Source organism: Anomalospiza imberbis, chromosome 1 (assembly GCF_031753505.1).
Source record: "Anomalospiza imberbis isolate Cuckoo-Finch-1a 21T00152 chromosome 1, ASM3175350v1, whole genome shotgun sequence".
Taxonomy (NCBI): Eukaryota; Metazoa; Chordata; class Aves; order Passeriformes; family Viduidae; genus Anomalospiza; species Anomalospiza imberbis.
The window spans coordinates 83,056,917-83,084,795 of NC_089681.1; the positions used below are offsets into that span (position 1 = coordinate 83,056,917).

General features: G+C 41.6%; 1 protein-coding gene across 5 annotated transcripts; it reads right to left on the reverse strand.

Moving 5' to 3' along the window:
* Positions 1 to 551: 551 nt before the first annotated feature.
* On the reverse strand, positions 552 to 26,194 carry LOC137478237 (MARVEL domain-containing protein 3-like). 5 transcript variants are annotated; one of them, XM_068197978.1, is made up of 4 exons: positions 26,100 to 26,194; positions 19,076 to 19,231; positions 15,586 to 15,746; positions 552 to 2,189 (listed from the first exon to the last, which is right to left on the reverse strand). In XM_068197978.1, the coding sequence occupies exons 2-4, from the start codon at positions 19,189 to 19,191 to the stop codon at positions 1,489 to 1,491; spliced, it is 978 nt and encodes a 325-aa protein (XP_068054079.1). In that variant the 5' UTR covers positions 19,192 to 19,231; positions 26,100 to 26,194; the 3' UTR covers positions 552 to 1,488. The 5 variants fall into 5 exon arrangements, with proteins under 5 accessions (XP_068054079.1, XP_068054046.1, XP_068054069.1 ...); XM_068197945.1 differs by lacking the exon at positions 26,100 to 26,194 and adding an exon at positions 20,334 to 20,430; XM_068197968.1 differs by lacking the exon at positions 26,100 to 26,194 and adding an exon at positions 19,908 to 20,145.
* Between the last annotated feature and the right edge of the window lie 1,685 nt (positions 26,195 to 27,879).

Here is a 27,879-nt window from a genome sequence, read left to right on the forward strand (position 1 = left end):
CCAGACATCCCTGGAACAGACTTTGCAGCTGATTACAGCATACCAGAGAAGGTCTGGGCTTTGGCAAAGAGCTAGAAATCAAAGTCCTAATTTCCTGACTCTGTGATGACTGTGAATCATAGCAAGTTTGAAAAGACTATTCCTGTCTCTCCATAAGCATAATAATGCTATGGAACTTGGTGTTCAATGTGTTAAAGATATGTTTAAGGAATTATATAAATGGTACTTATATAAAGGCTCATAATCACTTTTAATCAGAACCATTAAGTTTTCTTGTTTGGCCTGAAACACAATCCTTTGAGATGTGTGTGTGTGTGTATACATATGTGTATGTATGAAGTACGCAGTAAATAAGCTTTACTGTGGTTCAAAAAAGCCTCCTCTGGGCAATGACTGTGAGCCAGACACAACTGAAAAGAATGAAAATGGCCAGAGCTTTCCCTCCTCTCAAGCTGACAGATCTTATGCACTTGAAGAACAGCCTTTTCTTTTTCCTCATCTTTGAAGACCAGCGATCTATTTCATCTGATTCAAACAAAGGACTCTTGAAAGATGGTCTCTTAAATTTATTTTCTCATCCCTGGGGCATACACTTACTACTGTTCACTCATGCTTTGCCTGTTTAGATATTGGAAGGATACATGTACTTTCTGTCATTGTTACAGCATTCCCAGGGCAGGCAGCATGTTCCCGATTCAGGCTCTACCCACCACTGGCTGTGGAGTCAGCAAGCCAAACCTTGTGTAGGTGCTTACAGAAACAAATGGTATCTTTACTAAGCTGACACCTGGCCAGTGTGATGCCTCTCAGGTTCTGATCTGTGCTCAGTGAGATGGGAAAATGTAGTAGGAAACTGGATAAGGACCCTGAATGCTGCCTTTGACATTGAAGCTAGTTCCCCCAGCAGCATTCCTCAGGGAGCACATGATCAGCATGTGTAAACCCCCGTGACTCAAAAGATAAAATGCTTCACTAGCCCAGGCAAAAAAGGTTACAAGTGTAACTTTGGACAGGATTCAGAGAAGCACCCGGGTGTTCTTTGCTTTGTAAGTGCTGTAGGATAAAGGAACAGGACACACAACAGACACAGGATCTGTTGAAAGTTGCCCATCCTAGCTGTGTATTCAATTCCCCATGTCATGGGAGAGGGAAAGGAAGTGGTTGTTATCCCAAGTTTGGCAGCAACGCAGTTGTAACCTGTTAAAAGCCCACTGCTCTTTGGATTTGCTGTGTGCAGGATGAAAACGTTACAAGGAAATGCATTTTAAATGCTGGAGTCCAGCCTGAGAGACCGGTGCACAAATCCTTGTTAAAACAGTCACTCAATGTCTATTTTATTACATCATGTTGTAGCAGTATGGTTACAATCGGTGATTCAATACACACTTCAGCACCTTGTAGGAAAATACACCGTGGGCTGGCTGCCTGTTTGCGAGTGTCCATCCTTTGCTGAATCCTCAGCTCTCTGGCCCAGTCCCAGAGCTGATTTCACACTAACGTGGCGAGAGCCTGGACATTGTGGGAGCTTTCAGAGGTCCTGTGCATGGTGTGGTGGTTTCTGACACTTCTGTCTCTAACGCTGTCCTCAGGGCTGTGCTGAGCCTTGGCTGCGTGGCTCTGGAAGGCCCGCACGGTGCGGATAGCAAGGATGCAGAGCACAAAGCTGGCGAAGTACAGGCAGGAAGCGGCAACCCCAAAGAGGCCGACGGCCGCGTCGCCGCCCTGGACGTCGCAGTTCATGGAGGTGTAGCCACGGCGCGCATAGAGCCGCTCGCGCCTCCTGCACACCTCGGTGGCGTTCACCTGCCTGACGAAGTGCAGGTAGAGCCCCACGGCCGCCAGGTATGCCAGGCCAGCCAGCAGGCTGAAGGCACATTCACCTACCAGCAGCCCTGTCTGGAGCTGCTGGATGGGTTTTGCCCCCACGACGAGGAAGACAAGGGTGAGCGTGGCTGCTGTTAAACTGAAGGCCACTCCGCCGTACACGCAAGGGGCTCTCATCTGGGTGAAGTGCATGTCCAGCTCCCTCACCTCCTGCAGCTCCGTGCCCTCAAAGGGGCTGTAGGCCGAATTCAGGTTAAAGGATCCCAAGCCTCCGAGGGACGTGAAGCCTGCAATGGAGGCTTGGGAAGCGCCCACACAAATCAGCACCAGGAGGTTAACCGTGATTTCCACAAACTTCAAAATGCCTGGAAGGAGCAGAAAGATGGGAATAGGTGTCAAAACCACATCTTGTGCAAACTGTGGGTGACAGAAGTACACCAAAACCATAGATAGAGAGTACTAATACTGAGATATTCTTCTTGGCTACAGCTACAGAAAAACACTTGGGAAAAAAAAAAAAAAAGAGAAGCCTGAACTCTCGTGGGTACATTTTGGAGGCTGGGCAAATTACTTTTTTTAATTTGTCAGTGTACTTGATAGATGGATCTTCTTGCAGTGAAAAAAATCCATAAAAATTTTACAGTGCTTGTGTTACTGCCAAGGCAAGCGCACAGTGATTATATTTTGGCCTGTAACTACTTGGCATAAACACACTGAGCAAGAAATATCCAGTATGAACAAAATGCTGAGGTTGAAGCTGACAAAAACCTAGAAGCTTCTAACAGCTTGAAAAATCATGCAAGCTATTTCAGTCCTCCAAAACACATTTACTACTTTAACTTACCTTTTTTTTTCTGTGAAGGTATTTGTTAATTTAAACTTACTATCTAACCAGATGCAACTTGCACTTTATCTCTTTCAGCAACAAAAACCCCTCGTAACTCTGGGGTTTCTGATTGCCCCCCCCAAAAAAAAAAAAAACAAACAAAAAAGAAGGAGGGAAAGGATGCAAAACCCACCTTGTATGCAGAAATAAATTAAGTGAATTTGATACTAGGTCATATGCATTCTTTCACATCCTGACCATTAGAAGACAGCCTTAAACTTCTGAGTTGATTCTTCACTTTTTCTTATGTTATGCTACTAGTAATAGTAATCAAGTATTTTTAAGGGAAAAAGTACAAACACCCAGAACCAAAAAGGGGAGAAATTACTTGTTTTTGTGGTAGCTGCCTCTCAGGAAGCTGCCTCATGTTTGATAAATCTGATTATTCCATGACAACTCACTAGGGGTCAGACTAAGATTAGTAAACACGATGGATGTTGCAGTGTAGCACAGCTAGAGTTGCCTACTGGGGAAATGAAAACCCTTAGCGTGTCAGGCATGTTGCTCCAAAGTTCTGAAGTTAATTACAGAATTGTAAATCTTATTATTCCATTGCTGTCTGACAGCCAAGAATGTATGATGCTTGACACAGTGGTCCTATATTTGTCTTTAAAGTGGGGCCTGATCTGTGATTTGCACAAAGACTTTCATTTTATGCTGCTAGCACTGATCCACATGGCATTTCCCTCTTGAGCAATGGCTCAGTTGTTGTCAAGGCTGTATGGGCTTGAAAAGGAAGGGCTGAAGCAGGAACACAAGGGAATTAAACAAATTCCTCTCTTGTGTTGCCAGATGCTTCTAACCAAAGAAAGCTAGTGACAGCCACAATGAAGGATTATCAGATATTCCCATTCTGCCCCTTCTTATTCCGTCAACAGAGGGCTAGGGTAATGAGTCCTTTCCTGCTGCCACTTGCTCTGCACAGGAAGGTAATGTTACAGCAGACAAAACTGTTCCCCTTGTTCAAGAGGAACCAAGTGAGCAGTTCTGTGTATGTGTTCCTCAGAGGCGATGCTGATTTCTGCATGACAGCGTGCCTTTTCTTCGACCCTTCTGCACAACCATTTCTGTGAAGCAGGGCAATAACTGTGCTAGTTACCAAATCTCTTCAGGAGGCTTCAAGTACTTCAAAGGACGTATTTGTGGAGCTAAACGTAGAGAGAAATTTAATTTTTGGCCCTGGAGTTAGGATTTGGAACTTCTTGTACCAAATTCAAATAATGCAGCCAAAAGACTCGTCATTTTTAATGGTAAAGAGTCATCACTTTACTAGGATTGTTCATAGTATTTTGAAAGAATAGTAGCTGTGCAGAACATTAACTGGAACTCAGTCAGGTGGGTTTTTTTTTTGTCTACTCATTTGAGTTGTACATTATACCTTCCAAATGCAGGGAATCAGCTTAGATCTTCAGGGCCCTTAGAGAGTGTGACAGTATTAGATGCAGAAGGGCACTTCCCTTTTTAAAGGCTGACTGCTGATTTAATAGATGCTCAAGCAGGAAACAGTTCTTACAAGTCTACATGGAGGAAAGACCATTTGATTAAGGGAAACATAAATTTTAAGTATGTTTGGCTACTTGGTAGTTGGGAATTCATGATCAGTCAGCTGCTGACTTCAGAATTTCCTTTTCATCTGTGTGTACTGAGGCCCCACGACAAGCCGAGCATCAACTTTTCCTCTACATCATCTTGCTGAGCTTTGGAAAAGGCAATTTTCTGTTCTCAAAGTAGTCACAGCCTGCTGCTAACCTCCCCACGTTTATAACTGACCACAATCCTCAATGATGCTGCTCCAAAACTTCCTATGTGTTCACACACATTCTGTATGCCACCCCTTAACTTTGCTGAGCTGACTGATAATGGGATGACAAATGCGATCAGTGCAGGTCTACTGTATTTTTAACCACAGCAGTAGATGCTTTAAAGGCATGCCTGAAAAATTTCCTTAGACAGGGCTTTCAGGTTGGACAGGTTTTGTATGTACCTGCACAGTTGTGACACATACCTGCTGTAGAATTGATTAGAGTGATTAAACAATGGAGAGAGGTTCAGCAGCAGCTACTTTACCAATCACTTGTATCATTTGGATTAACTTGGATTTTTTTAAAAGAAAGTGCAAGAACAAAGCCTCCTGTATTAAAGACAATTTAAAAATGATAAGCAGTATATCGAATGAATTACAGGTCTATGATGACAGCCAGCTGGGTTTATGAACATAGCAATTAGTGGAAATGCCTAAGACCTTGTATAATCATCAGGGCTTTGACAGAAATATTAAGCCTTAAAGTATGTTCCAACCCAGGAACCCCAAAAGCCTTTTGCAGCCTTAATCTGTGATAGTTACAAGCTGATACAAAATCCTACTAGTATAAACAGGATAGAGACAGATTTCAGAAGTAAGGAATAAAAGGACAGGTAAATTTTGAATCTTAGCTCTGCCAAGGTATGGTCATACATATCCTAGTAGTGACCTGTGTCAAGCAGTGTGCTCCTGGTGGAAACGATTGAGTTACAAGCCACGCTTCTGAGTCTGCGCTGCCATTTCTGCTTTCACAGGCCAGTTAGCCATGTCATCTTGGAGTTATACCTGCAGAAACCAAAATATCTTCCTATAGGGAAGTTGCTTATCTCTACAGTAATTCCCTAATCCCATGCAACAATGACTGCATTGCAAGATTTAAGTGTAAAATATCCAAACGTCTAAACAGCTCAGAATTCTATTGGTTTAGTTATTTTTTCCTTTCTCAGGTTCAACATCTCTGGATTTACCTAAAATGTTACTCATTTGTATTAAAATCAGCACATTTGTATTTGTATTAAAATCAGCACAGTCAACAGCTGGCTTTAGGAACTAATCCTCTCCTTATTGAATAAGTTACAGGACTCCTGTCAGGGCTCCAGACTGCTATTTCCTTTCCTGTGTTTCTTTCCTGCACTGCTTTTCAGCACTGAAGGTGAGGATAATGGCTGCAATCTAGAAGTGGGTGTTGCCAGAGATTTCCAGAGAATTCTTTCACTTGTTCCATAAAATCTAAATCTGCAGTGGATAGTAACTTCAATGTATCCTACTTGTTAGTTTTGCTTGAATGCAGTTGTCTTGCTGGGAGTATGCTTCCTGCTATATACAATAATACAGCCTTCCAATTGACACTATTTATGTACTGTTCACTTTTTCTTTCCCTTACTTTTCCTTGCTGGGATATTTCCATGGCACCAACCCACTGAACAATGGTTTTATCTTTTGTCAAATGGTGGGCTTGTCCATCCAGCAAAGCTGACAGGTGGGCTGGTTAAGAGTACAGACCCACAGGCAGCTGACTTTAACAGATCCCACCCTTGGCTGGGCAGTCACTACTTTTCTCCCTTACCTCCACATTAGGCTAAGAGTTGTTCAAATAAATTAAAATAGCAGGAAACTATTTAACTCTTTTCTTTCGTGCTGCTGTTTTTGCTCTGCAACTTTAGCATCTTGAGGTGACTTACAGCATATCTGATGAGCAATTGTGTTGGCATGAGTTTAGCAAGGGCAGCAACAGCCAGGACCAGAGAAGGACCAAAAACTCCCCTTCTCAGGTGAGGTGAGCTGTTAAATCCATGTTCTCTGCCTCATAAGACCCACTGTGGCTGAATGTGTGGTACCCAGCAACTCAGCTGTGCACTCAAGTCTCGTGTCAGAAGCCCTTAAAGAGGAATTTCCATCCAGGCACCGTGGCAGGACAGCTGATGTTCAGGTGTGGGGGTCATGGTGTGGGTATACACGTGTAAATAAAGCAGATTGGTCAATTCTTGTTTGTTCCTTTGTTTCTGCAGCTGCCATAAATGAATTTGCAGGACAGACAGTTCTGGCTCTTTCTGTTGAACTCCTCTGATCCCATGAGGGCCATACTAATGAAGAAGGCCTTCAAAGTGTCTCCCTCCACTGTAACTGGGACAGGAGTCACCTTCTTCCTCTGCTGAATGCACATGGACTCCTCCTTCTGTCTCTTTTGCATCATTCCCTCCTCTTCAGTGAACACCACTGCGTACTTCCAGAATATTCTATGTTTACCACTCTCCATTTTGGCTTGCCTTCTCCCTCTGCTTCCTTTGCAGACCACATACCACTGGGACCAGCAGGACCCAGGGGCAGCCCTGGGGGTATGTGGCTGCCACCCTTGGACACCTGGATCCCAGTGGCAGAGCTGGTGAAACACAGGTCAGTGGTACCCATGTCACATCCCATTAGGGGTCGCTCCAGGAGAAGGGAAGAGAGGAGTTAGAAGCTACAACACACATGAAAAATCTCTCTCCAAGCCTTTTTCACTGCAAGTTGTATTTTGTTTTTTTCCCCCACCCCCCAGTTGGGTAGCTTTCTGCTTTTCAGAGGTAATCTTTCTTTTTTTTTTTTTTTTTACCCCTCAAAAAGGAGAAAACAACTATTTTGAACATACATAGTGACTTACAAAAGCAGGAGTCAGTCCTGAAAAGGATCTCTAATGGAGAACATCTCTTGCCAGTGCAGGTTTGGCATTCCCCAGAGACTGAAGGCACAGATCAATGCAGCTTTGGTGACCTCTCTGCTAAACTGAGTCAGTAGTAGGAGGAAAAATATAAGGAGAAAGGAAGAAAATTTCAAAGTAAAGCAGGGTTTGGCTCTGCTTTTCGAAGGGGACAAAATGTGACAGAAATGGGGAGAAACCAAAAAATAGGAGGAGAACTGAATAAGGAAAAAGAAACAAAGACAATAGTTGCAAGAGATCAAAAATATAAAATCTGGATGCAAAGATGTTTTAATACCTTTCTAACAGTAATATTCCCTTTATGTAGAAAGCAAGATCTTACTGAAACCAGTAACAAGAATTCAACCAGCTTCACTAAAGCAGAATAAGGGGAATACACAACTTTTTCATAAATAAAGAAATGCCCCCCAAGTCCCCACACCACTATTATTTTTGCAGGTCTCTGTGTTCTTCAGCCAGTGGTGGGATTTAGCTTTCACTTAGTCATGCTAATCAGAGGCAGAAAAAAAAACAACCCAACCCTAAAACACAAGAATTAGGCAATGTAACACCAACAAAATCTTGGCTCTTCAGAGGACCCAAGGGATGCACATACTCAGAGCCAACTGCATTTAAATTGCATGGATGTGCCCAACACACTTATGGTCATTTGAGATATCCATCTTACTGGAAATCACTGAAAAAATAGTTTAAAACTGGGAAAATTAAGTGATTTATGTGCTCTAGAAAAAAAATTATTACCTTTTAATAAGTTGTGTCTCTTTATTCAAGATAATCACTCTGTTAGGAAATCTCAAAGGATGACCAGCCTTGGTTTTAATGACTCAGAGAAGTCTTGCATTCACAGAGTGCTCAGATCCAAATGTATTATCCTGTTTTTTCTATGTATCCTCTTCCCTTACAGAACAACTATCCCACCTGCTCTATTCTTTCTGCTTAATAACTTCCCATCCTCTAAAAAGTGCTGTCCAATTTTCACAGGAAAGGGTGGACTTAAATTGTAGAATTACTGCATCATCCTCTATCCCCATATTTTCCCACCACTGTAAGACAGTTTCAATACAACCCAGCCCTTGTCTGGGAACAACAGCTATGGTTTACTTCTACCCAGTAGTTCTTTAAAGCATCACTTCTAGAATGTTCTTGATTTCTCTCCTGCTAATTAAACATGAGTCATCTTTCCTATTTTTGGAGAGGGTGGGAAGCAAAAGATCTTGCATTAAACTGTAGCATTTGACAGTACTGCTTAAATATAACTGTAAAAGGCTGTATTCTATTTGTAGCACTGGTAGGTCTCTGTATGGTCACCTTGCATTCTACATTTCAGGAAACGGCCTTTTTTATTCCCTTTTTTAAAATGTACCAATAGTTCTTTCAAGTAGTAAACAAGTGTCTTGGTATTGAAACCAGCTCACAGGAGTTTTTTTAAAAGGAGTTCAGAAAACAATGAAACGCTCTTGTTCTGTAAGCCAACTTTCCATGGCCACTCCCTCTGTTTGAACTGAAACTGAGCTACCTTTAGAAAGTACAAAGATTGGGGTGTTACTGCTCTTTAAGTAATCATAGTCTGGCTGAAGGTGGGTCAGGTTGGAGGCACCTGTGAACCCAAGCTTCTCATTCACTTTACTAATTGTATGTTGTCACACTTGGTGAGCAACATTCCTGTCTGGGTGGATTTTTCTCCTTTAAGAGAGCTAGGATCACTTGCTCAAGAAATAGAGCTACATTCAATAGATAATCTGTCTGCTGTATCAATTGGCTTTGAGAGCCACTTTTTAAAGGGAAGAGTTTCCCTTTGTTCCCTTAATTTGGGTCGGGTGTAGGGAAGACAAGCCTGGTTCTCTTACAGGAAAGACGGTGTAACTCTTCTGTAATGGCACTGAGCAAACCTAACTAAGATTTGCCAGTATGAGAAACATGGACTGGAGTCTAACACACACCTAACAGCAACTTTGCTAGTATCTTCCCCTGCCAACTTCAGTGAGTCTTACTGCAGTTCTTGCTTCTCTAAAAATAATTGTGTACATGTTAGCGCAATGCCAAAAAGGTGGATGAAAATAATTTCATATGAAAACGTGGGCAGAGTGAAGTCCCATGTGTTGGCAAGGCAACAGTTTGCTAAAGGTAGGATTTGGCATCTGCAAGTAGTGTAGCTCCCCTGAGTGTTTTTATAGAGCCAACTGCTTAAGGCTGTTTGTATTTCACAGTAAAGAGGACTGTGCTCCAAATGAAATACTTTAACATCAGAAGAGGAAGGAAGGTTACCTGCAGCTCTGCTGCTGTATCTTGTTACTCTGCTACTTTAATTAAGCATTTTGAATAACTGGGATTATTTTAATCTGCATAGCTCCATCCAATTCCCACTATTAATATCATCTGTCTTCACAATTACAAGATTAAAAAACTTGATTGCAATTTCAGCCTGTTAGTCACACTGTATTTAAAATATACTTTGTAACAGATAGAAGGGGAAGCTGCCTAATTACAATGAGACTATAGGGGACCCTAGAGCTCCCTTCTTTGGCAGAAATACATGGAAATAACTGCCACAGGAACAGTGCACAGCAGCTTTGGGCACAGTCTGAAAGAACTAAGCAAGGCACACACTGTGGGGTCAAAATGTGAAGATGGTGACTACAAAACACAAGTTTCTCATCAAATCCTGTTGGGTGCCCCCACAGGAACGTAGGCGTCCTGCATTGCCAAAAAGATGCAACGTGCTGCTGAATGTACTTGTTGAATGCTTGTTTTCACACACAGTTACCTGTGCTATGCACATTTAATGACCCTTCAGTGTTTTTGAATGTGCATACCTGAAGCTATAGGAGATTTTTTTTTTTACTTCAGTCCAATGCCTCTTGCAGACCACTATTCTCCCCCAACATCTCTGCAGCACTGAAAGGGATACAGGTCCTCTGCAAAATGTGTTTCCCCTCCCGCTCCCATGTCTGACTCCAAGAGGAACAGTATCACAACATAACACAGCAAAGAAACAACAGCAGCATTATGGCTGAGAACAATGGCAGAACTCAAAGCAAGTTTCTATTAGTGTGAACCCTGTGTCTTGGCTAACTTTTCAGCTCTGTTTTTTCTAGTCTATGAGTATTTCCCAGCATGCATAGCTATAGGGGGAAAAAAATGACTGTGTTTTGTAAAAACAAAAGCTTATAGATGTTTACATTTGAATTAATACCGGCTTGTTAGTGCATGAATGTATCCTGGAGAAAGTCATTGTTACTCCCTAATTCTATTTCCTCCTCCAAATAAATTCCGTTTGATATTTCCTCCTGGCTATGCTTGAAATTGGAGACTTTTCATGTTGTTACAAACCATAATGCTGTCTTTTTCTGAGAGGAAATTGCTCTGAAGGTTTTAACAATTGTGGATGTTAGAATGTAGGCTAAAGCCATGATTGTTTGGAAGTGCCTACAATATGCTTAAGAAATCTAACACTATTCAAGGATCAAAGCTGTATTCATAGGAGCAAAGAACAGGGATTCAATTATACTTGCTCCCTCACAAACTGTTTCGTAACCTTTTCAGTGTTGTCTCCCTTAAAGGCCAAATGGGTAGAAAAATTTAAAAAAATATTATTTGCTCAGGAATCATGACCAATTCTATAGAAGGCAAAAGCACAAATAATTTTGAGTCACATACTGACCAAAAATGGCAGAAACTTAAGTTTATCTTCACTGTTTAAGCAAAACTACAGGAGGCATTATCCAAGAATTATATTGCTCCACCTCTTTCACACCAACATACATAATAAAAAGAAAATTAAAAGTTTTGAAGGTCAAGTTACCAAATATCTGAGACCAATTTATGATCAGCAATTCACTCTTGGGTTCAACTCAGATTTTCCTCTCACTGAGGTGAAGGACGGCAGCCAGCCTTGAACATGTTTTTCATTCCATCTGCTAAACAAAAGCACTGAATCTGGTTATATTTTAAATATATCTAAGGGGGTTATTTGAAAGGTAAAATGATTACTAATTTAGGTTTTCTACATAGAAGAGAGAACTACAGAAATTTTACCTGCACTGTGAAAAGCAAATTGAATGTTTCCTTCTGACAGAATTTCAGCCTTAAGAATCCCCAGGTCAAAAAACTCTTGTTGTTTTCAACATGTGCTGCATTAAATGGCATGTGTAATATATCACGTGTAAGTGGTAAGAAATGGCTATTGCAAGCAGCAGTTCCTTAGTTAATGAAAGGTTTGGCTTTATCACAAAGAGTTTATTTCAAATTCCCATAAATTATATAGTGCATCTAGGCAGTTTGACACCAGTCTATAAGCTGTTCCCTCAATCTCCTTCACTACTGTAGAAACAGATGGTGGCACACTTCTGTTTCTACTGCTTTTTGATCTGTAATCTGCAGGCCCACAAGTGTAGCTTTCCTATTTAAAATTACCCAACATATAGAAACTAGACATAAAGACAGCATAGCAGGGAATAGTCAAGAGTTTGTTATAGGGAAGTCAATTAAAAGAATCAGCAGACATATGAAGAAAGGTAGTGCTCTTACGTGACAAGCTCCTGTGAGATAAACAATCATTTCACTGGTTGGCAGTGGCTAAAGGATAATAAAAAGTAAACAGCCAGTTTTCAGGCAACTAGAGTTAAGGGAGTAATCTCTGGTTTGTGTTGCCTGTCACCAGTATGTCCATGCTGGCAGTGCAGTGGGAAGGGATTTGCAGAGTCAGGTGAAGTTGAAGACACAGGGGCTACAGGACAGGCATTTTCTGGGGAGCAGTACTTCATTTTGGCTCTAGTTTGATCCAGAGGGCAGAGTGCCTGCTAGTAGTTACAGCTCACCCTTTCATTTAGTTTTATCCAAAAAAAAAAACAACAGTTGTGCACCCTGGGTCTGCTCTGCAATATGGCCCAAAGACCTGTAAGGGAAGGTTCCAAGCATACTCAGCTCAAAACTACATACCAAAATACTGTGGTAGATGCACAGACTAATGAATTGAAAAGGTTGAAAACTGAGATGGTGAAGTCTGTTTTAATAATAATAATCATAGGAATTTCTTCATGCTTGCCAACAGTAAAACTGGTAGGCTGCTAAGAGCTCAAGCTTTGAATGAGAAATTAATGAAATCAGTGTTCAATAAGCAACCTCCACCTCATGGTTGTATAGAAATACCCAAAAACACTGATGCCCCTGTGGACAGAGCATGCAGATGGGTTCTAAGCCAAACATTCCCATTTCAGGTAGCTTTCTTTGAAGACATCAGCTCCGTGTTCACTGACAGTCACACAACAGATAGGAAGCATTAGAATAGGATTACAGAACCAGAGCCTTTAGGCAGATGTCTGATTCTTTTGGGAATTTATCTGGAATTTTTACTGCATTTCTGGTCAGCCTATCTCAAAAAGGTGCGGTAGACCTGGAAAATGTATAAGACTGGAAAACTGACCAAAATTGGCTATTGTTCAATCAGTGAAGAATCAATAGGGGCACAGAGAAAAAGGGAAGACTTTACTCTAAAACCATAAATCTCATAGAGAAGCTGAACATATGAGGATATCACTACATATTTAGAATACCATCAGAATCAGAAACACCTTCTTTAAAACATTTTAAGGAATGAAACAGTAGTACTTCAAGTGAAACTCTGGAACTCCTTATCTTAAGGTAATGTGAAGGTCAAACATTTAAAAAAGCAATCCAGCAGAGAATTAAACAAACTTCATAGGTCTGTAAAGAGGTATTAAACACAACAGATGTGAGTGCAGTCTTCCAATTCAGGAAATTCCACCAATCCAAAGTCTGGAGTCTATTCCAGAAGACAGCTTACTCTCTACTGGTACAAACTCTGATGGTCCTCCTAAGTTTGTACTTTAGTACATTTTTTGGGAGGAAGAGTGATGAAGTGCCTCATATGATCCAGCACTGCTATCCATGTGATCCTACCTGAATGGCTTTGAATAGGTATCCCCTCATATAATGTTTTAACAGACTTATTTTTCCCTTCTGTTTTCAAGATGAAAGGATTAAAAAAGAGCAGAATGTTTTGAAGTTTCTTAGATAGTATCAAATGCTCCTACCAGCAAAAGGGGTCAGTATCAGTTTTTTCTTCCACAATATTTGGGCTGGGTTTATTATCCTAATGTGGTTGTAGGGGGGAAAAAAAGGGGGGCAGGGAATAGGGATGTATGTTGGGAATAACAAAGACAGGAGAATGAGGTCCTAAAGTGTCCTAAGGCCCTAAGCTGTTTAAAGGATCCCTAAAAAACCCAGCTGCTTATTTCTCAAATTCAGCTTTAATTTTTGGGATATACCTGGTAAAAAACATGGATGAAGGGGGAACTATTTGGGTGAAGCAAATACTATTCAGAGCTCTGGTTTTATAGAATTCCTCTCTAGTTTGCTAAACTGCTTCAGCAGTTTGCTAAACTGCTCAAAATGCATAAAGAACATAACCTAGATGTGCTAGGCAAAAGATAAAAGCCCCAAAGCTCAACTACTTAGTGGACCGTAAGAAACTAAGGTTCACATTTAAGTTGTTGCTTTGGAAAAGACTGATTCATCACTTGATTTCCCAGCCTTGTTTGAGAGTAGTTTATTTTAAAATTTTGATGATTGGGAAGGGGGAATTTCACCAGAGTGCTGATAAATCATTGGCAAAAGAAGGAGATGGTTATTAAGTATTTACAGGAACTTTTCATGCTCTGAAGTGTTGCAGCTCGCATGTACTGACTTCTTAGTAAACCATTCATGTAGTTCATTTACAGCATCTACCATAACTGCAGGGAATACAGAATTCTGCAAGACAATTCTAGTAAAGTCTGCTAAATCTTGGTACTTCCAAAAACTAAACAGGATACTAACTTTCTCATAATCTTATCAACCTTCAATGTATTTTCATTTTTGAAATAAGGTTGCTAATAAAAGGGTTTCTTTTCTGCATGATACCTTTTCCCTCCTCCACTGCAAGCTCAGACAGGACATTTTTGGACAACACTGAGCAATATCTGGGGGAGGAGTAGGAGTAAAATCGTAATTGTCAACTGATATATCAAAAACTACGATATTTAAAAAATCTTAATGATATTTAATGCCCTGAAATAATGAAAAGCAAATGCTGGGGGAAAAACCCCAGATATTCACATTAAGCTATCCATAAGTCTGAGCAACCAGTGAAAACTGGAAACTAAAACTAACCTGTCATTCCATTTTTCTAAAGCTCTGATAAAATAAGGCATGGAGTTTTCTGCAGCTTTTCAGACAAGTTAAAATAATTCAATATGCTTAAAGAAGAAACCGATGATACAATTTTATCATGGTTAAAAATATCATATGGCTCCATGTCATTAAACCTTTACTAATGGTTGCAGTTACATCTGAAGATGAAAAACAAATTGCATACTAATATACAAACATATTTTTAAGACAAAATAGCTCATCTCACTCCTAAAATTGTTCACATATTCACATAGACAAATATTAAGAGCAGATTGATTGTGCTACTTAATTTCCTACATGGAGTGAAGAAATAATCTAACATTATGTGCTTTAATTTACTTCCAACAGCTAATCTCTTCACTTTTCTCTCTACCAGAGGACACTGAAAGTCTATTTATAGACATCAGCCAAAGGCTTTGCACCTAGCTGCAAGTTCAACTCAGACTGCAGTGGAGCTTTCCTACAGACAAGGTGAGAATGATCAGCACCCTGAAAGAGGGAAAACTTTCAAGGGGTAATGAATATTTTAATGACTACTTTTTTTCAGTTTACGGGAATGAGTTTACTAAGGCTGATTTCCTCCCACATTAAGGCTCATTTCTGTCCTTGTTGCAGTTGCTTTCTACCTAAGAAAAACCCAAGTTATTTCTCCAAAACTGTTTTATTGGATTCATGTTCAGAAAAAAATTTGTCTCCCGCAATGATGCTTTATAAAAATGTATGAGTGATAACTGAATTGATAAAATCCAGAATTGATAAAAAGTGTGAGAAGAATGATTGGGAAAAAAACTAGCATAAAACCTTCAACAGCCATCTCTAAATTGCTCACAGATGCAAATGTCTATTTTATTCCTAAATCCCAAAGGCTAACTCTTGTTGCACAGAGTGACTGATTACACACATGACCCACTCTGATGCTCCAGATGCATATTCCACAGATGTATTTTCAAGTATCTAAATATCTGTATAAATATTGCCTTTAGATGTCTAAAATTAATTCATTAACTCTCTCAGTCCTTGTAGACTTTTTTTTTTTTTGGTAGGGTTTCTGTTTTTCCATTTGTTTTCTTTTGTTTTAATATTCTTCTAGCTTTACTTTGTTGCGCTTCTAAACACAGAAACCAAATCCAAGAGAAGTCCTTGGAAGGAGAAGGGTGGATGGCAGGCAATAAGAATATCACATACCTCTTGTTGTGCATACCTTTGAACACTTCATTGAGAAGCTTTCCTTGGGAGGATAAAACTCTGGTGGTGGGCCAAAATACTCCTGTGCTGCTCCTGAGGTTTTAGAGTACGGGTCTGAGCAAACAGGAGAAGTCCTTGAGTGCTGGCCACCTCGGATGTCTCTACAATGGAGTAAACGACTGATGGTTATTCATTAGGTCATACTCTCTCCTGAACACTAGAACATGAGAGATTATCAGATGCTCCTCTTAGTGGAAGCAACTAGCTTGCTTCACAGGCATCTGACCTTTTTTGCTTGCTTGTTTTGAAAGCAAATAATCCAAAAACTTGCATAAATGCATGATCACAAGGATATTTGCATTCAATGGTCCTTATTTTGGAAAATAGTGTACTCACTGGGTAGGCTGGCTGAACTGTTTAGCTTACTGGCAAAAGGTAATAACAGGAAATAACAGCTTTTTCATGAAAACCAAACAATTTAGCTAGTCCATAGCATGCCAGATAATAGAAACAAGAGAGAATTTGGCATAATAAATGTGCAAAGTAGCACAACTATTTAATGGGTGTTTGTACTTCCAACTAGTGTCTCTCACAAAGATGTCTTTTAAAAGAATAAAAGCTATTAAAATAAACAGATAAAGATTTTAAACAAGGGGAAAATAGCCTATTCCAATTTTTGAGGTCCTTGAAGATATTTGAAGAAGAAGCTAAAATCAACCCTCCTCCCCAGAAAGATCAGTTTCTCCTGTCTCCAACTAGTCTCTTCATTGATACAATGGTCCAGTTTTCTGCAATGACAGCTTCATATCTGAAGCCCGATGATTTTTAAAGTTGGTGAGATTTCAGTTATTTTATAGGAAAAGTGCAATTTTCCCTTTAAAATGACCTAACACTCAAGTTAAAAGAAACATTGGCTGCAAATTGTTTGTGTTTGGTCTAATAGAAATTTTCTCCCTGATTTGAAGAAGAATTGGAGCTTGTCTTTTTCAAGGTACAGCTGGATGAGTTTGTTGTTAAAGGACATTTGAAGTCTCATTCAGCATTATTGTTTTTAAAAGTCTTCTTTGTATTCCTTTTTTATCTTTAATTTCTTATCCACAGATCAGCATTTTCAACTGTAGTTTTGTTTCCTAGTATCACTGCACTTCACTAAGGTTTATCTTCATCCAATTCCAGACTCAATATTATCTCGCTCATCCACATTAAATCATGTTCTTTGTAGTTCTTACATTTTAATTAAGACATTCAATAACAAGACCAATGCTAAATTCTCCATGTTTAGCTGCCAACAGCTCTATTTGGCTAAAACATTTCTGATTTTTCTGACCTCTGTCCTGTGTCTTGTGCAACTACCAAAGCATCCTGTGCAGCTGTGTCACATAAATTAAATAAGCTGTGTGATTTATAAGACTTCCAGTAACTTGAAAGCAATCCCTTTGGTACTTCTGATGCAGCTGCTTCTCTCTATTGTTTCCTGTTACTTGCCAGAAAACAAAACAAGACAAAAAATCAAACTGAACCCCCCCAGTGTTCAGCAGCAGAGTACATTTAGGAAAAAAATCCTTTCCTTAGATGCCTTTTTCTCTCACTATGGCCTGTTCTGGCCACCTTTTCTGCTGTTTTCCTTGAGGATTTTACCATTCTAGGTAATTCTCCTCAGCACTGGGAGGATAGTTGCTGTAGGAATTTCAGGCAGAAATACATTTGGAAGGAGAAACACTCTGGCTAGAAAGTCTAGTTCATCAGGGATGAAAGTATTAGGCACCCAAAGTACAGCTTCCACGAAATTCTTCCCATGTACTGCATTATAGGGTCTGTTGGTCTTCTGATCAATCAGCCAAAGTTTTCACCAAAACCCATGAGGACTCCGTGAGAACCAAGCAGAGGAAATGCTGTAAGGTTAAGCCAAACTCCTTCAAAACAACTGACAGAAAAGTTTTTCAATCAGTTTTAGTGAGGTCTGATGGCCCCCAGATGCTTGACTTGACTCTAAGAATTATCTTCATGGCTGTTACAGATTTGCAACTGCAGCTTCCCTTCCTCTAATCCCTGGTGGATACAGGGATGTCTGTGAACCTTTACAGTCCATCCATCAATTTTCGATCTACGAGTCCAAACATATAAAACTAACAGCAAAACCAAGAAATCCAGAGAAGTGCTTTATGAAAAAGTGGTGGTTTAATTTATTGCTAGCCTTTCACACATTGCTTATATTATGCTATACATGAAAGAAAAAAAAGCCCACATCAAGCCTTCAACCCTTTTGGTTTTTTATTTTTCTCTCTACTGTGCTATTAATGCATTACTAGCATTAGCTGCTCTCACTTCTAATATGTTCAAGATAATTTAACTCTATTGCCTGCCAGTCTCTGTTTTTGCTAAGGACAGGCATTCAGCCTCTGAGGATGATTCTTAGACTGGTCTTTGTGCCCATTTTTCTTCATTTTTTCATAATTTAAGAGAGACAGAAAAAAAATTCATTAGCCGTTTTCACAATGCAATAGTTTTAGTGCTGTCCAAGTGCTTTATACTTAGACATAAGCAATACTTGTAGTCCACGCAGTGCTCTTCTCTGCTCCTTTTATTGTTATCCTGTTTTCCTTACTAAAATGCATATTATCAGGGAGTACTTCAGTATTTCAGCTTTTCCATTATATTTATCTCCTCTCCCTGTTTGCCTTTATTCTTAAATTCCCCTACAATCACGTCCCCAGAGACTGAATGGCAGAGATGAACACTCTGCTGCCATGGCCAATTTGCCCGTGGTGTTTAGATCTACAGACCTCTCTCCTTCAGTGCAGCCACGCCCTGGCATGACCTAAAATGAAAGCAGCCTAAGCTCACATCTAGCGTGCTGCAGCCAGGCCAGGCTGGAAGGAGAAGTGCAATATCCTAAGAGTTTATTTGGCACTGGAAACCCATTAGTTGATCTGCTCCTTGTAGTGGTAGGGGCTGACCCACTTTCAAGTGCTGCCAACAGCCTTAGACACTTCAACAAGCACTCATCTATTGACAGCGACTACTGGAAGTAATTTTATTTCAGGATAACAGGAACACGTTCACAGCAACTTGAGAGCTCACGAAGTCCCCATGCTGGTCTCAGTCATGTAACATTCTTATTTAAGCAGTGCATATTTGGCAAGTCACAGTTTGCCATCACCTGCTGACCAGTGTCTTCAGGAACTGTACTAAGACTCATAGCCACATGTCACCTATTTGTCACCCAACCTGATTCAGATCATCCCAGGAAATTCACATCTCTGCCTGCATTACACAGCCTATCTTTCTGTCCTGTCTCCAGCTCAAAACAAAGAAAAAAGGTTAAATTTCTAAGTGTAAAATAGCTCCCTTCCAAATGCAGTATGCTCATGCTTTCACAGCTGAGTAAAAGCTTTCTTTACTATTGTAAATTAAGCCTATTTAAAAGCAGAGAGAAGGCAGACATTATAGACCTGCTGTGATCTATTTCTCTGAGGAGATAAAGACATACCTTGCATTGTATGGGTATGCTTTTCTTGCTCTTCTGTCTTCCTTGTATCTATCAGATCTATGGCTCTCATGGTGCCGGTATTGCTTATCTTGGTATCGACTCCCAGCATGAGACATCTTGTTTCTCAGATGTATTCTCTCCTTCTAAAACAACTTCCTGAGCCAGAGAAATAAAACCAGTTCATTTTATTGCTCCACTTAAGTTATTCATTGACCAGCACTCACTTCCATTAAATGCTGATTCAAAATTAGCACAGACTTCTTTAAAAAGTGAAGGAAGTAAAACCCTTTAAACTATAAGGTAACTTCATTAAAGCAGGAAATTTTTCTTTACCTTTTCATCAAGTAAATGCAATGTTTCTGTACCTGACATGTATTACGTTGATCTTATTTACTAGGTCTGCTCTGATTCTCCTGTCTTTGCTGCTGGGGCAAGGGATCGTGTCCACCAACAACTAAATCTTATCTTTTGCAATGCTGTGTCTCAGGTAAAGCATTAAGCCCAGCAAGAGCCAGGACTGCGTGAGTGTGCACACAGCTGCCACTGGCACAGGGAAGTCTGGAAGAGCAGGCTGTGACCTCTGCCGTGGGAGTTTCTAAGAGGAGGGCACTCCTGGGTATAAACAATCACTACCAAATGTTGCCTATGATTTACATAAACATTAGGTACAGGCAAAGCTGGGCTGGGCTGAAAGTAAGCTGGCAAGAAGCTATACCCTGATAATTCCGTATTAAATACAACCAATTTGTTATTTGCTGAAAGTGTCTTTATCTTTTCAAGTGCGATACGATTAAGCCCAAACCTGTAAAATAGGGAAACAGAGTTCAAACACCTGAGCAATCTTTAGACTCATTTGCCTTCATCACAGCCCTTTAACATCCCTGCAGAAGTGCCTGCAGTCGGTTTAATTTGCACTGTTCAAGACCTGGTAACCTTCCTCCATCTCCCTTGGGTGTTATAAAGTAAATAAATATAAACATAAAAATCTAATATAAAGGAATAAATTATTTTTTCTTTTCATCTAAGAGGGAAGGAGACGGCGCCTTCCCCCGAGGGCAGGAGCCATTCCGCAAGGAAAGGCTCCTGGTGCCACCGCCGCAGCGCCGCCCGACCCGAGACCCCCGTGGCGCCCCGGGGGTGGCCCTGGCGAGGGCGCTGCCCCGGGACACCCCGGGCACCTCCCGCCGGGCACCTTCGCTTCCCCCCGCTGCCGGTTCCCCCGGGCCCCGGGACCAAGGCCCGCGGCCCCGGCCCTCACCTGAGGGAGCGCCGAGCTCCGTCCCGCCCCGCAGCAGCTCCCGGCGCCGCCGGCACCGCCCTCCCGGCCAGGCCGCCTCCCGCCTGCCCTGCCCGGGGCGGCCCTGCCGGCTCCTGCCTCGGCGCACGGGAAGGGTGAGCAGAGTCACAAAACAACGGAGTCAGTTTGGTTGGAAATGAACTAAAGAGCTCTGAGATCATCAAGTCCAGTCTGTGATCCGACACCGCCATGTCAACCAGACCATGGCACTGAGTGCCGCGTCCAGGCTTTCCTTTAATACCGCCACGGATGGTGAGACCGGCACCTGCCTGGGCAGCTCATTCAAATGTCTAATCACTCTTCACGTGAAGAAATTCTTCCTGATGTCCAGCCTGAGCCTCACCTGGCACAGCCTGGGGCTCTGTCCTTTTGTTCTGTCGCTGCTACAGCCTCATTCCAGGCAGCTGTAGAGAGTGATAAGGTCACCCCTGAGCCTCCTTTTCTCCAGGCTAAACAGCCCCAGCTCCTCAGCCACTCCTCGTGGGATGTGCACTCCAGACCCTTCAGCAGCTTCCTTGCCCTTTCCTCAGTGAAGAGGAACGAGGGCTGTGGGAATGGGCCGGTGTCAGGGAGCACAGGACAACCCCGGCTTTGTTTAATTTAATAAAATGATGTCCCTGTGCCCTACAGTGCTGAGGAAGAACTTGGTGACTGCGAGAGGATATAAAACCTGAAGGTTAATAAAGTTGAAATTCAAGGTGCTCGCAGGTTGCCTTATTGTTTTTCTGAAGCCACCTCCATTGACTGGCAGAGTTCAGGGCAGAAAGCCCCACAGAATGGGGGTGGGGGCAGGGGCAGGGTGAAGGGGAGGAGGTAAAAGATAACGGGTGACACTTGTGTCCAGGAGCAGGTGTGTGTTACACTAGACAGGTTGCACAGGGAGGTAAGCAGATAGACTCTCCTCTGGTGCAGAGCCGTGTTTTGGAAAAGCAGCCGTTTGAATGCATGCAGTCTCCTTCCTTGGTGCTCTGCTGAAAACCTTCCCTGTGGTGTATCGGCAGGGGCTTTGTCGCCTCGCTGCCAGCCTGTGATGTTTCTCTTACAGAGGAACAATGTGCTGGTCTCCTCAGGATGCCTTCTATTGGTGTTTATAATCTCTTTTTGGAGTGAGTCTGGACAGGCTCTTGAACCGGGATTGTAGCAAATGGCTTGTTGGTTGTGCAGTCCTTTAGACAAAAGCAGTCTGTGCCTGGGAAACAGGATGGTGGTGTTAACGTGACACCGTGCCCAGCTAATATCGAGCTTTGGGAAGTTCCCTATGCTGTGGCACTGTCCTGCACAGAAGCTGGGAGCAGGAAATCTCTTTCCTTCCCAGGGCTTTCACAGCAGCATGCTTGGGGTACCAGTGCTTCATGAGTTTGGGCTAATATATGTAGATGTTAGTGCAATCCCATGGCAGAGGTAAATCCAAAATCCCCTGTAAGTAACACGCAGGTAACAGAGGAGCTGCTGTCCCTGAAATGAGGAGATAGCTACAGGAACTGAATGCTCAAAGCACATGTTTTGAAGTGTGGTAGGAGTGTGATTCCCTGCTCTGGCTGAGCTGTGTTAACAGCTTCTTTTGCTGTTTACCATTCTCACCTTGCCTAGACCTCTTCTGCTGTTCCTGCCTTCAGCTGTATGCTTCATCTTCTTCTCACTGTCTTGCACCAACTCTACTGCTTGCTTGATCACATAATAATCCAGTTCTGCTTGCTTTCCAGCCAAAACCAATTTACTTTCTACTGTTTTAGTGAGTTGAATTGGCTTTGTGCTGCAATCAAATGTGCACTGGAGCAAGGACTTGGCAGAAGCACATGTCCCACAGGGAAGAAACTGGGGGAGGGATGGGGGAAGAGGGCTACCTCTCTTGGCAGCAGTGAGTGGTGACTGTAACTGAAGCCCTGAGGAGAAGCTGCAGTTTGAGACACCACTACCCATCAGTCGCTACTCCTTCTCAGTTTGGGGCTGTCATCTGGCTAGCAAAGGCAGCCTAACAGCAGGAGTGTTTTATTGTTTCGTAGCTTTGTTTGTTTCTAATTCCTACTGTTTCTATTTAAAGGTTGTTTAAGCTAGTTTGGCAGATTTTACCCCAAAGATTAGGGTGCCTGCGTGGACCCTGTTCTCCTGTCTAGATAACAAATTTTTGGGAAATCGATTAATCATTTGCATCCAGCAGAGGATATCTACTCTTGATGGAGGGCATGAGGAATTGCATCTCCCTTCTGGTGGGCAGGTTTCATACAAACAGGTGAAAAATCACAAGGAGTTATGGCTGGAAATAGACTTTTTTGGAGGGGCTGAAATATAAGAGTTATCTCTGAGAGCCACTGTTTGCAGTATAACACATAGTTTTCTTAAAACATTTCTCCTTCTGGACTGAAAGGGTTCAGGTGTGGCCATTTTGGTTTGGAAGACTGGGTGGAACTGAAGGGATGCTATTATGGAGTGGAAAAATTCAGTGAAGCCGGTGGGCAAAGTAAGTATTTAGAAAAGTTTAAAGTGATTATGGAACCAGGTAGTTGAAATAACAGGGTCACAACCAACACAGAATTACAAGATGAGGTCTACATTAAAAAGACCCTTAACTCTATGACATAAGAGTTTTTCCCTGTGAACTTCTAAAGAAAATACAAGATAGGTAGTGACTGCTGGAGTTGCCTATATATGACATAAGAACCAGTGAAACAAGCCACAGAAAATCATGCTGACTAGAGAGAAACATCCAAATGTAGGAGTAGGAGTGTGTTTCTAAGGAGAAAATCATGAAGGGATTAGATATTGTACTGGCTAAATTTAAATGACAACCACCAAGGAAAAAGATCAGATCATTTGTTCTTACATTATTGCAGGTGAAAGGATGCTGTGTTGTATGTAAGCAGATGGGTTTGTATCAAAGATGCACTCAATTCTGTCATCAGTTTCTCTTTGTAATAGAAATAACCTTTGGGACTGAATTTTGGCTAGCTGATGAAGTCCAGAGGGACTGATGTGCAGAAAATGAAGTGTGAACTGTTTTGATTTTTTTTTTCCCCCTGGTAATTTACTCGAGTAGGTCACATCTGTGTCTTGGATCAATGTAGTCCTGGATACGTGCTCCCGCCTAACAAAACAAAACACAATGAAACAAAACAAAACAAAAACCCTAAAACCTAATCTAGGTACAGGGTACAAGGTACTATAAATAGATCTCCAGGGACAGATTTCTCCAGCCAGGCAGGCAGGGCACCACTGGAGTCTGTTCAGTCTGACAGGAACACTAAGCTCCTGAGATCAGCCCGACTAAAATTAGCTTTGGAACACTATTTTCTACCCTTATGCTGCTGCTTTTATATGAAATCTGTTGTTTATTGTTATAAACAACAAAAAAGAATTTGGATGGAAGGTTGTTTTTTTTTTTCCTTTCTTAAGGAGATTTTGAAATCCCTGGTCTTTGGAATGGGAGGTAAATTCAGTTTGAGAACTAAGTAATTGGTTATGTGTGGTCAAATTTTTTCTGTGCTAATAACAAAAAAATCAGCACTAAAAATTATTTCAGCAAAAGAAATGTAAACAGTCACGAATGACTTAATATTAATACTATATCTTTGGTGTGTGCTGTTACAAATACTTAATTTTAAAAGCAGTGGAATCATGTGCTTATTCTGTTTTTGTCTTTGGAAATGTGTGAATTGTTTGGTTGGTAGCTGTTTCTCTTATAAGGCTGAGTACTTCCCAGCATCTTCTGAGTAATTGTCTAGTTCTGATTTAGAGATCTTACAACATGGCTTTCTGAAGAAAGGGATTTTGTCTCACTGAATCTAGACCCTGACTGGGGAATAGCCAGTTTCTGGGACACATCCAAAACAGGCTGGAGGTAGTGAGGATGGTTTCTATTGAAGCCTTGAATCCTAAAAGGCTGTTATCTGTGGGCCCCTTCATATTTACATCAACTTGAAGTACAGAGCTGTAACACCAGCCTTGGTAGTGCTCTGCATCACCACAGCTGTCAGTTTCATGCTGGCTTTCCTCAAGTTCTTCTGTTGCTGGCCACCCAAGATGTATCTGAAACCTTATCATAATTTTCTTTTTCCCTGTTCCTAAATGGAGATGCAGTAAGCTAAAGCCATTTTTTCCCTTCTAAAATGCTGAGCAAAACCCAAATGGCTTTTGAAATCCGAGAAACTGCTAGCATTAAAATTTCTCCCTCATTTCTTAACAACCCATTCTCACAAATTCCATCTGTGTTGTGCTGAACTTGGGGGAGCCCTTGTCTGTGTAGATCTTGGAGACTGTCTGCAACCCTATATTTAGTTTTCTGTAATACTTTACCACTTCAATATGAAAATATGTCAGGACTGAAATTTGCTTTCAGAGGATTTTTAGACCCTGTGTAGATCTCGGCAATCTGGACTGCTCTAAAATTCACATTGGTGGACCTTTGTGCAGTGCTTTTGTCTCGACCATCCCAGAGGTCTCAGTAGTCCTGGGCTTCTGATTCTGTGTGCCAGTTTGCAAATTGCACAAAACTGCAGCAAGAGCAGCTATCTGGGAGTGCAGTCCACTTCCCCGTCTCTTGGCATGAATACACTGCATTCCATTTTATATTATTAAAATATTTATGAAGTTTTATTAACATGGTAGGGGCTCTTGGTCTTTCACAAGAGGTAGCAATTATGAGCAGCCTGCCTTCTCTCTGATTTAATCTACTCCCCCATCTAGTGTTTTTCTTTTCTCATCTGGACACAGATAAAATCCAATAACAGGGTATTTATTTTGTGGACAAAATCATGAGAGTTTGAGTCAACACTTGGGGCAGTCATTGGAAAGATTTCTCGTGCATAGAAAATTTATGAAGGTACAGAGGTGCTAGGTTCAGTAATCAAGCCTTAAAAGGTATTCAAACATTTTGTTCCTTAAGAAAACACATATTCCTGTGCAGTTCTGAGCTGTTTACATCTGAGTCTGTCTGGGGCTCTAAACATCAGCAATTGTATGTGTTAAGAAGGAAGGAAAAGAGGTATTAAATTTAGGTGTCCTGTTCATGCAAACAATTTGTCATTCTTTCTTTCGACGTCCTGAAAAAGAAATGCAACAGTGGCATCCTGTGGCCCGAGCAGTTCATGGCAGGTGGGTTTGGTTTAGGGCAGAATCTGACACCAAGGTCTTCCACTGAGCGGGAAATAGATCGAGTTGTTTCTAAGTTAGTTTTCAGAAGAAGCCCACAATATTTCAACACAGTGCACATTTAAAACCTGAACTAAAAAGCTGCTATATACTTTTCAACCAGGACATTCCACCACTTTATCTTATTCTGCTTATTTTTCTACCAAATACCTTGATGTTTGGGACACAGAGGACGATCTCAGTTACTCACCAAGGAGACAGGACTTCTGCATTGCTGTATTTGTGCTGATGAACATTTCCTCCAAAAATAGGAATAGAGGAGAGACTCCTGTTTCTAATTAACCCACGGTTTAGTGCAGCATACTGGGTCTAAAAATGAATGCTTCAGGGAAGTCCAATGAAAAGAAGACAAATAAGAGTTGTTTTCCCTTGCACCTACATCATACCCAAGTGCTCACTCCCGCACAGCGTATGTGGGTCACTTGAGTTTTTGGAAGTCCTGGCTTTAACTTGTTTAACTTGGACAGGCTGTGATTTGCTTACCTCCTCACCAGCATATATTGGCAGCTGTGACCACCAGGTTCTCTCCAAAAGCTTTCAGGCATGCCAGAAGGCACCTTAACAAGGAACATACAGACTCACCTGCAGTCATGTGGGCAATTGGCCAGCAAGCTGCTGATAGCCTCACTTTTACTTCTTCTCCCCCTGGTTTTATGGTGGCTTCTCTTCTGTAAGAAAGGAGGTGTTATGGTGGTTTCTTTTAAAGCCTCTTCCTTCCTACTTCTTACCTTTGCACACAGAGGTGTAAGTGCTGTTGAAAGCTCAGCATCAGGAAGGAGTGGGTGGAAAATGAAACAACTTTCTTTGGTTAAGTTTTTCATTTTCTTGTATCCAGGAGGCTCTGCACGTTTTGAGTCATCTATCTTGAGAATTGGAAAAGCAGATTAGGGGCAGTTGTCCTCTGCTGCCTGTGCAGGGAAAAACCTGTGGGCATTCAGTTTTCTGTTGTGTAGGAAAGTCACCATGTGATGGCTGAAGCAGGAGGCAAGGGAACAAAACCAGCAGCAGGCAGGGGCTCAACTGTTGCCTTTAATGACGAGTAAGTACTCTGAAAATTTTTGTGGAATTGCCTAACTGAGCTTGCACCACACTTTCTGGACGGTATTAATCCCCGGGCTGCCTCTTAAAACACGGACATGCATGAAAACAAATGCTGAGACTGGCAGTGGCTCCAGAGATGTTAACCCTGCTCCTTTTTGTCAGTTAAACTGACAAGCCAGATGAGAAGAGCCGGTGTTGGTATCGTCTCTTGCATAACAAACCGCTCTCGACAAAAGAAGCAGCCTCCTGTCAAACGAATTTCCTTTACAACTGCCGAGGGGACTATTTTTAGTTTCATCTGCCATTCTTTACTCCTTAATCATCGGCTTCGCTTTTTCTCAGTTTTTCTCCCTTTTCCCCCTGCACAGCTAGCTCTGATACCAGGTACTGCTGATAATTGGCAGAGGAGGAGGGCACTGAGCTCTCGGCTGTTCCCCGTTAACGCGTGTCTGTATGGGATGCTACGACCTTGCCATGTGGAGCTCAGCTCTGGCCTGTGTTTCTACCTTCAGAGAAAAGCAAACAGGCCACTCTGAACCTAAATGAGGGATGACAAAGACCAGCAAGTGAAGGGGATTGATTCTAGCCAGGAAAGGGTTTTTTAGCAAAGGCTATGTTCAGAAAACATGTTTTAAGTTGCAGGAGTAGAGCTACAAATGTCCAGTGTTGAAATGACATCATGGACACACTGCATCAGGCAGCAAATTTTTCATATACCATTGGCAAAGCAAAGCAGTGCCTGGCTTTTCCACTGGAGATAAAATTAAAGTGCTGTGGGAATGATGGTGTTTATTTCATCAGTCTTTACTCTGTGGTGCTGGCTGCTTTTCCTATTGGTCTGCTTGAGCCACTGCATGTTTGTAGCCTTTTGAGTAGCAGAATGGTTCTTGTCTTCTGGCTGAGATATGAAACAGCAGTCCTGCCTATCTGTAATCCATTAGAGATTTTGTAGTGCTGTTTACAAGCTTAAGAGCATCTTAAGACTTTAGTCGTTCAGGAAGCAACACTGCTTTGCTCAGTTGAGCATAGTAATTTAGTCAGGTCCATCATCCCACCAGCATCTTTCTAAAGTCTAATTCAAGTGGGTTTTTATGTATTCTATACCTTCTTCCTCCACAGTATGCAAAAGCTTCAAGTAATGAGTGGTTTCATGCCCATGGTGCTTCTATAGAGTACAAGTTTTATACCCATTTTATAGCTGGATTTGAGAAACACAAAGGCAAAGTGAATAGTCCAAAGTCAAGAGGGAAGTCGCTGGCAGCAGAGGAAATTTTGGTTGTATCACCTGAGGGAACTTAAACAGTACTGAAGTTAGTGTACT

Excerpts from the sequence above, each read along its gene's own strand:
- LOC137478237 (XM_068197978.1), bottom strand. The coding sequence starts at position 19,191 with ATGTCTCATGCTGGGAGTCGATACCAAGATAAGCAATACCGGCACCAT. Across the intron at positions 15,747-19,075 it reads GCATACCCATACAATGCAAG|AGACATCCGAGGTGGCCAGC; the intron begins GTATGTCTTTAT and ends ACTCCATTGTAG. Across the intron at positions 2,190-15,585 it reads AAAGGTATGCACAACAAGAG|GCATTTTGAAGTTTGTGGAA; the intron begins GTATGTGATATT and ends TGCTCCTTCCAG.